The 9,047-nt window shown below is 37.9% G+C and overlaps 1 protein-coding gene across 3 annotated transcripts in view; it reads left to right on the top strand.

Moving 5' to 3' along the window:
- The window catches only part of LOC107655318 (arf-GAP with SH3 domain, ANK repeat and PH domain-containing protein 2-like), a 77,712-nt gene that overhangs the window by 48,735 nt on the left and 19,930 nt on the right, over positions 1 to 9,047 (top strand). For 2 of the 3 annotated variants that reach the window (XM_016442779.1, XM_016442776.1), the window contains exons 5-12: positions 1,464 to 1,513; positions 3,838 to 3,967; positions 4,070 to 4,155; positions 5,174 to 5,249; positions 5,365 to 5,451; positions 6,261 to 6,269; positions 6,765 to 6,868; positions 7,034 to 7,103. In XM_016442779.1, coding sequence (XP_016298265.1) covers positions 1,464 to 1,513; positions 3,838 to 3,967; positions 4,070 to 4,155; positions 5,174 to 5,249; positions 5,365 to 5,451; positions 6,261 to 6,269; positions 6,765 to 6,868; positions 7,034 to 7,103 — 612 coding nt within the window. The remainder of the gene's footprint in view (positions 1 to 1,463; positions 1,514 to 3,837; positions 3,968 to 4,069; positions 4,156 to 5,173; positions 5,250 to 5,364; positions 5,452 to 6,260; positions 6,270 to 6,764; positions 6,869 to 7,033; positions 7,104 to 9,047) is intronic. The other variant, XM_016442777.1, reaches the window with a different exon arrangement.

The following is a 9,047-nucleotide window of genomic DNA, read 5'->3' as shown; positions in this document are numbered from 1 at the left end:
TCATATGATCATTCTTCAATGTACTATAACCTCCAAGAAACACTTAATACGTGGCCGCTCTCCAGTATAAGGGGCTTTCCCTAATATTAATGCTTAGACAATTTACACTGCACACGTCTGCGGTGCAGTGTGGCTCTGATACGGCCACTGAAGCTGATTGTGGCCACTCAATGCTTGTGTTTATTCCAGAATCCAGCCGCGCGACGCACGTTTCTCAAGCGGCTCTCTGTGCTGCTTCTGTAAAGATACACGCATACGCCTCCTTTGAATAAATATAGCCAAAATCCGTCCAAAATCCATTGCCATGACTTATCACGAGAGGCAAAAGGTTACGTTTAAGTCTCATAACATTGGTTAATGGAAACGCCGTCATTTTGCAATACTTTTTTATCGACATTTATAAAATATCGCCAAAGTTTTGCGCAAATCTGTAATGGAAACGCGCCTAGTGATTCTGTTTTTTTTTTCTGACATGTTGGTGTTCTATCTTTCACTTGGATCTTATAAGCTGCTCTGTGTAAATATAGCTAAATAAAACAAAAACTCTGTCCGTCTTCATTTCAGGCTGCAAAGCAACAAAATGTGATTATTTTAAAGGGGGGTGATTCTTTTCTATACTCACTGTATATGTATACATCTAATGTATTTATGTGTAAATGGGTACTTCTCGTCTCTTCTATTTTCTGTTACATTGATTCAAGTATGGAATGCTTGGAGCTTGGAGCGTTCTTTCAATGTGGAAATGATTTTCTTGTCAAACTCCTTTTACTGAGCCATTATTGCTGGCACAGATGAGACTGTTTTGGGCACAACTCAAGCTGTGTGTAACATCTGTTATGGAAGCACATTAACAGAGTTGGTAGGACTCTTAGGAAGTCCCTCTACAAACACAGCCTTGTGTTATTAGAGTAAACCCTCAGTAGAGCTGCTGCAGAACACTCTGTTTGCACAAGCAGAATTTCCCTAAAGCTTTCAGATGATGTCATTACAGAATACAGCCACTGGCATTACATCGGGTACTTTCTTTGTGAGCCTGACATCATGTGTGATGGCGTGCATCTGAATGGTGATTTTATGCCGCTCTTCTGCTAGTCTAAGCCTCAAACCTTGCCATGTTTGTGCAAAATACATGCTCCAATCTGATTGGCTGGCTGATACAGCAAATCTAAACACCCTTGATATTTTGCGTTAATGTTCTTTAGTGCATTCAGCACACAACCAATGAGCCAACTTTGAATTGTGTGACAATGCTGAAGACATATGATGTTTAGAGGAAAAAAAAAACATTGCATCCACATTGTGGACCAGACGTTATGCTGACAATGAAGCGTCTGGCTCTGTGAGACAACGCTTCTGCTCAGGCCTGTTTTTCCTCAGTTATGTGGGTTAAGCAGCGGATGTCAAAATGAAAGTTGAGTCATACTCTGTCTGTCTAATGAATATCCTCTCTCCCTTTTTTGCAGGATCTCAAGAAGCCCTTTGATAAAGCCTGGAAAGACTATGAGACTAAAGTGTAAGAGATTTTCAAAGAATTCATTCATTTCTGTCATGCATGTTTGCTTATATCTTAGTCTGAAAATGTATTAAATTGAAAGGAAATGTCAGTGTCCTGAGTGTCAAATGAGGGATCAGTGGCACCCAGCACTCTGGATAATGAGCTGTCATTGTTACCACCTCACTTCCTGTATTCCTGTCCTCTGCTATTACACTGATTGCTGTGCATGCGACAATGTATGACATTTATGTAGCACTTTTTATATATTTTCCAAGCTGCAAGGGACATTCTTTACTGAAAGGGTAATATATTTTCTTATAACACGTCATTTGATTAATTGATTTGCCTTTGAAGCCAGGTGCTTTTTATGGTCCTGTCTTTTTTAATATCATTGCTGTTTTCCATCATCGGCAGTTTTGCTCAGTCAAATACATGTTTCACCCCCCATCGCCGGATATAATCTCTGGCATTTGATTGTGACCGATACCTTCATGTTTCCAGACAGAAAGAAACGAAACCGTCCTCTAACGTGACACTGGCCCTGACTCCATTAAACTGGTTTTCATCGTCACCGCCGCTACAGTTTGAGTTCACTTCAATGTCTGTCTATGCAAAGCTTTCGGCTTTCTCGCAAATTGCAGTTTGCGCGGCAGGCTTCATTTGTGCTAATACCCTGCTAATGAATATGCTGAAGATCTTGCTGTGTTTGTTTAAGAGACAATGAATCTGACACTAAAAATAATGTGGTGCCTTGGGAGACCAGGTGAACAGCAGGAAACATCAAATCACGATTCATATTTACTTATTTGTTTGTGTGTGTTTCTTTCTCCCAAAGATGAAAGCAACACTCCACCATTTTTGTGTTTTGCTTTTAACTGGTTTGATATTGAACATGATCTTTTTCACAAAAAATGGTGGACTGTTCTTTACAGTCATCGGTGGAAGTGATGTGCTGACATGAGGGAGTCTATTTAGGCTAATTTCTTCCATCTGTCAGATGTACAGATGCAATACCCAAATCGTTGGGGAAGCTACTAAAAAAACAAAAACAAAACAAACTTCTCAACTACAAGCTAATCATAATTACAGTATATTTAATAAACATAATTATATTTGATTATTATTAAGAGTTATAATTTTGGACTTGTATGCCTTTAAAATACAAAAAAAAGTGTAAAAAAGTAATTTTGAACTATATGTAACATAATCAAGAACAAAGAAATGGAGTATTTCATTAAATAATGATATTACTACACCACATTTTAGAGTTAATCAAACATGGTGTCAAAGATAATGTTCCATAGGTTTTAATATTTATATCATTTATTTTATTGAATATAGCCATGAAATTTGGCTTGGCACTAAAACAAACAAATCATTTTTTTTCTGCTACAAAAAAATACAAATAAAATAAATAGTAAATAAAAATAATCAGCAACTTTTTGAATCGGTTCATTGAATTTAAAAAGTTCATAAAAAAGTTAATTAAAACTATAAAAAGTCCTAATTATAAAAACATTGTAAAATTCATTGAAGCCATTCATTCAAATGATGTGTCTGAATAGGTTCACTAAAATGAATCAGACTTGACAAACAAAACAAAACAAAAACTACAAATAAATAAATGCTGTCATCATTTACTCACCCTCATGTTGTAACAAAGCTATGACTTTTTCTTCTGTGGAACACAAGATATTTTGAAGAATTTTGGGAACTAAAACAATGATTTTCATTAGATTAAATAAAAATTATGTTGTGCTCGGCAGAGGATAGAAATGCATAACATTTTGGAGTCAATTATTTTTATTTTGGTTTAACAAACCTTTAAGTTAATAGTCTTGCTTCTCCTCAACACTGAACTTAATACAGAAATCAAAATTGTTGCCAGAGGCAGCTCCTCACGCTAACACATCACTTCATTCAGCTTGATGCATTTTCTCACAATCTTTTTTTTTGCCTTTTCATTTTCTAGTTTCACTGACTAGAAATGTTTTGTTTTGGAAATGGCTTCTAGTGTTCAGCCATCTCTTGACCACATCTCCTCGCAAGGCTTCGAACTCTGAAAGCAGAGGTTCCAGAAATGGCCAGCCTGCGTCATGATCGGCCGCTGGAGCTAAGAGCGTATAAAGGCCTAAACCAAACGCATGAGGCTCCCTCTGGAATCCTGTGTCTGAGAGCAGGGCCCTCCTTCCCCACAGAGGAAATGCTGCATCCGTAACGTGGGGTACAATATGCCGCTGGAGCATATGGAAAAGAATGCCCTGCTGCATGAGTGTTTCCTGTGCGTGTGTTTGCATTTGTGTATCTGAATTCTTAAGGGGATCTGTATGTGTTTCACACAGTTCTAAAATAGAGAAGGAGAAAAAAGAACACGCCCGACAGCATGGAATGATCCGGACGGAGATCAGTGGAGCAGAGATAGCAGAGGAGATGGAGAAAGAGCGCCGTTTCTTTCAGCTTCAGATGTGTGAGGTCAGAGGTGGCTCATTTCATTGGAGAATCCTGTTGTGGTGCTGTAATAGGCATTTCCTGTGCAGTGTGTGTGCTTCAGGCTCCTCTATTGTTTTGTTACAGTACCTCCTCAAAGTCAATGAAATCAAGATCAAGAAAGGTGTCGACTTGCTTCAGAATCTCATCAAATACTTTCACGCACAGTGCAAGTAAGTCTGGCCACATTTCTCAATGTTTCTCTTAAATGAAGGCATAATAAAGGCCTTGATATACTTAAAGTGAAATCGAAGAACAAACGTCAATCTCAAAGTTCTGTTGTAGCTTGTTTCGGGGGTTTGAAATGGCTTGCCAAAGAGAACTTTACAGAAAAGTTTTCTCTGGCTGGTAAACACCTTCAAACTACCACTGGTCTGTGGCAATTACACTTTCAAAAGGTACACTTTTATACCTTATTTTCCCCCAAATTGGTGCATATTAGTACCTTAAAGGTACATATTAGTGCCTAAATGTTACACATTAGTACTTTTTAAAAGGGTATTATCACAGTGACAGCTTTTGTTCCTTTTTTTTCTGAGATGTAATAGGAAGATGTGCTCTGGGGCTTCACCTTCTTGGATGTAGAAATCTTTTCTGGATAATTTCTTCTGTTCACAGTGGAGAGCTGATTTATATATAATAGAAACTGAAATTGTAGTTCTAATTGGAAGCAACACTGACACTGTTTTTTCATGTTTAATGCTGTAAAGCTGCTTGCTTTAAAGCAGTCTATTGCATAAAGTGTTATATTAATAAACGTGACCTGATGTGACTAGAGTGACGAATTGCAGAGCTGGTGCAAACATATCCACATCACTATAATCAGATGCTTTCTTAACTACTGTTTTTTCACCGTTGTCATTTTTGTTTTGTATTTATATTGTTATTGAGAGGAAACCATGCAGCACCTTTTATCATATTCACAGTATATTGCTGCAAAGACAATTATTTAGATATTTTGAGGAGCATTTAAAGCAATTAAAGGGATATCACGCTCATGCAGCTCCAAACCTGTATGACTTTCTTTTTTCTGTGAATCGCAAAAGAAAAAGTGTTGAAGAATGTCTTGAAAAAAGTATTTTTTTGTCCATAATTGAAATTGTGTTATTTGTATAACAACTTCAACTAAAATGGAGACTGTGGATGGAAAAATTATTTGGGAAATAACTGGAATTATGTCTTCTGCCATAGCTTCTTTCAGGATGGTCTCAAAGCAGTGGACAACCTCAAACCCTCAATAGAGAAACTCGGCACAGACTTGCACTCGGTGAGAGGTTCTTCAAAGCTGAAGCACTGACATACCAGCCCTACTACATCTCTACACCAATTCTCATTTTTACCTTCACAAAACCTTCTGTTTCCACTGCTGATTGTGTCTTCAGATCAAACAGGTACAGGATGAAGAACGCAGGCAGCTAAACCAGTTACGGGACGTGCTAAAGACCGCTCTGCAAGTGGAGCAGAAGGAGGTTAGTCCTTTCTCAAATCTAATCCCACACAATTCGCAGCAATTCACAAGCCGCAGCATTATTCACAGTGCGTTTTTAGCTCAGTTTGACGTGTATCTAGATTGAAATGGTTTAGGTCTTCTGCTCAGTACTTCTCTCAGTAAACATTGCTTGTGAAAACTCTACCGCATTATCTTCCTGCCAAATTCTCACCCTCTTAAACTTTGGTCAGTCTCAAGACATTTAAGTTTTTCATCGAGCAAGTAGCTTTGGCATATATGATTACAGACATTAAGAGATTACACATTTAATTTAAATGCAAATAATTAATAATCCTAAATTTTAATTAAAAACGCGTTTTATTTGTCTTGCCATCTGATTTCACTACTGGGTTGCACATGACATCCCTGCTTATTATAGAAGTGCACAATATATCTGTGATCATATTGGTTTTGACCAATATTTTATTTTATTTTGGCCTTGCTTACTATAGGAGTGTACACAATATATGTGATCATATTGGTTTCAGCCATAGTTATTGATTTATTTATTTATTTCCCAGTATGCACCATGGACTTTTTTTAGTAGACATCATAGACTTATTTGCATGGTAGTGACTCATTTTTTTCCCCATTTCTAGCTGCATACTCTGGATTTTTTAAAATTCTTTAACCACAACATAAAAACAACTGCCTATTGATGTCACAATGTTTTGAGTTTAATGCATTCTTACAGTATATAGCAATTTTTAGTGTGCAAAATGTTTTTTTTAACCTGTCTGAAGAATGCTCTCTTCTCTTCTTTAATGCTACCGTCCTTTGGCAACGAAGTCTAGGAGAGTAAGTGTCTAATTGATATACATGATCATACTTGCGCATTTGCCTTTTTCTGGAATTGATTACAAAGTGTAAAAAAAAAAAAAAAAAATGCAATGCAGATTAATTAAATGTAAGGCTCTGAGTGCAGTTCATACATGCGGCTGATGTATTTTATCCAACCTTGAGTGATGTGTGTCTATATTTAAGCCGAGCTTTATATAGCACACACTGTCAAAATACAGCCCATTTTGGCTTTCGTCCAACTCATAACATTAGTACTAAAATGGCAGTGTTCTCATTACTGGCTCAGTGCCTTGTGTTCCAAAGCAGTGCGTTTACAAATGAGCTCAGCTCCCTGGGGGCACTTGAAACCCACTGCTCCCATTTCCTCACTGGAGTGACAACACTGCCGTACAAAAACACTGCTTTTCACTTCCTCTGACTGTTGACGTGCCAGTGGTTCACTGCTGCTGTGTGCACACAGAATACATTTACATATCTGTTCTCTCCTCATAGGACTCACAGGTTAGACAGAGCGCCACCTATAGTCTGCACCAGCCCCAAGGCAACAAAGAGCACGGGACGGAGCGCAGCGGGAACCTTTACAAGAAGAGTGATGGGTAATCATATTTTGACATCACAAAACAGTGTGCATTAAAATGTCATACAGTGAGTTAATGCATGTTTGTTATAATGACTAAAGTCCGTCCTGCATAATTTATCATGTATTTAACGCTTAAATAGTAATTTATGTGACTTTTACTGTTTCCTGCGTACTTCCTCAGGCTGCGGAAAGTGTGGCAGAAGAGAAAGTGCACGGTGAAGAATGGTTATTTGACCATCTCACACGGGACGGTACGTAACCTACCTGATTAGTTTTCATGCTCACTAACCTATGGGTAGTTGAAATGTCAAGTGGAGCAGTGACAGCAGTGTCCTGCAGTGTAACTTGCAATTTTAATAGTGAAGGGATCTTGAAATATTGATGCTACTAATACTGAAGTATTAAGAGACGTGTTTTTTTTTTTTTTTGCAAGAGAATAAATGTATACTATAAGCTTTGAAGTGAAAACATTAGCCTGCTCACATTAATCCTCTACTGCATGATCTTCACTGGCTACCTGTGGCATCACGTATTCACTTTAAGATATTACTTCTGACGTTTAAGGCATTAAATGGTCTTGCGGCTCCATATCTGTCTGACCTACTGTACTCCTATTCTCCTGCCCGGTCTCTCAGATCATCTGAGCTTGGTCTTTTGTCCATTCCTCGTTTTCGGCTGTCCACTGTAGGTGGTAGGTCATTTAGTGTTAATGCTCCGAAATTATGGAATTCGCTACCCCTTACACTTCGTAATATACCATCTTTGTCTACATTCAAGACTCAGCTAAAAACGTATCTTTTTAATATGTATTTTGGATAATGTGGCCTTATGTGTTTTGTATTGTGTATATGGGTGTGCAAATGTTTTGTTTAGCACTATGTAAAGTGACCTTGAGCTATGGAAAGGCACTATATAAATAAAACTTCTTCTTCTTCTTCTTCAATCTAATTTTCTCATGGTAACATTCATCATCATTTGCTGATTGCAATACATGTGATTCATTAAAATGGCATGCATCTGTCAATACTGGCAGATGATTTGTGTTTATTTGAAGCATATTTCAAAACCACAGACACAAATGGCTTGGTGGACACAAGTGGATTAACAGGCATTGATGGATAGACATGGGTTAGAGTTCTCGCTTTATGGCCACAGAAGGGCCGTTTTGACTCCACCCACAAGTCTCGACTCCAGGACAACTTTAGAAAGATTATCTCAGCAACAGCACAGGTCACAGATGCTCAGTGTTTTAGCCATAGCTATGCATCATATCTTCATCTGTAGTTTGCAACCAACAGGTACAGGAAATAGAGACTGTATTGTAAGCAGCCACCACCGAAATAAAGGACCGATCTCGGAAATTGTACATACTCCTGTACAGAAGCCTTCTTTTTGTAAGCGTAGATTCAATTTGTCAGGCATCACTGCAGGCACCTGTATACGCACACAGAAAGGATCATTAGCAATTAAACCCGACAGGATAAGAGGAGGGAGAGCTAATGAATATCCAGTGTGTTCCACACGTTACAGATCAGCCAGTGATAAGAGGAAGTGTTTAATGAGCTTCCCTTTGTCAGGACTTGTCCGTACCTGTTCAGGCAGCAATCCTCTCCTATTAGCACTCTGATTGAAATAATGCATCTATGCCATGAAATTACGCTTATACTGTTTAATGAATTGTTCAGACAGCTTTGCGTATAAAATGACTTGATATGATTGGAAAGGTTGCGTTTTATATAGAAGGTTTTCATACTTTTTGACACCAAGGACCCCTACATATGACCATATGCAGTACACAACCATTCAAACATTTGGGTTCAGTAGGATTGTTAATGTTTTTCAAAGATTTAAAAAATACAGTAAAACAGTAATATTGTGAAATATTGTTACACTTAAAGTGTTTTTTTTTTAAATTTTAATATATTTTAAAATGTAATTTATTACTCTGATGGCAAAGCTGAATTTTCAGCAGCAGTTGTTCCAGTTCTGTCACATGATCACAAATTATTCTAATATGCTGATTTTGTCACTGGGCATGTGGAGACATGAGGCAAGGGCTCAAGTTGCAGGAAGATTGAGTCTTTTTAATAATAAAAAAAACAACAACCCCGAGGGGGAAAAACAGGCAGGCAGGCTAGGAACAACAATACAGGTAGACAATACACACCATGAGCACAACTGACGAAAACCAACGG

Source organism: Sinocyclocheilus anshuiensis, unplaced genomic scaffold (assembly GCF_001515605.1).
Source record: "Sinocyclocheilus anshuiensis isolate Anshui unplaced genomic scaffold, SAMN03320099.WGS_v1.1 scaffold1096, whole genome shotgun sequence".
NCBI classification, from domain to species: domain Eukaryota; kingdom Metazoa; phylum Chordata; class Actinopteri; order Cypriniformes; family Cyprinidae; genus Sinocyclocheilus; species Sinocyclocheilus anshuiensis.
This window is presented reverse-complemented; position numbering and strand designations above follow the sequence as displayed.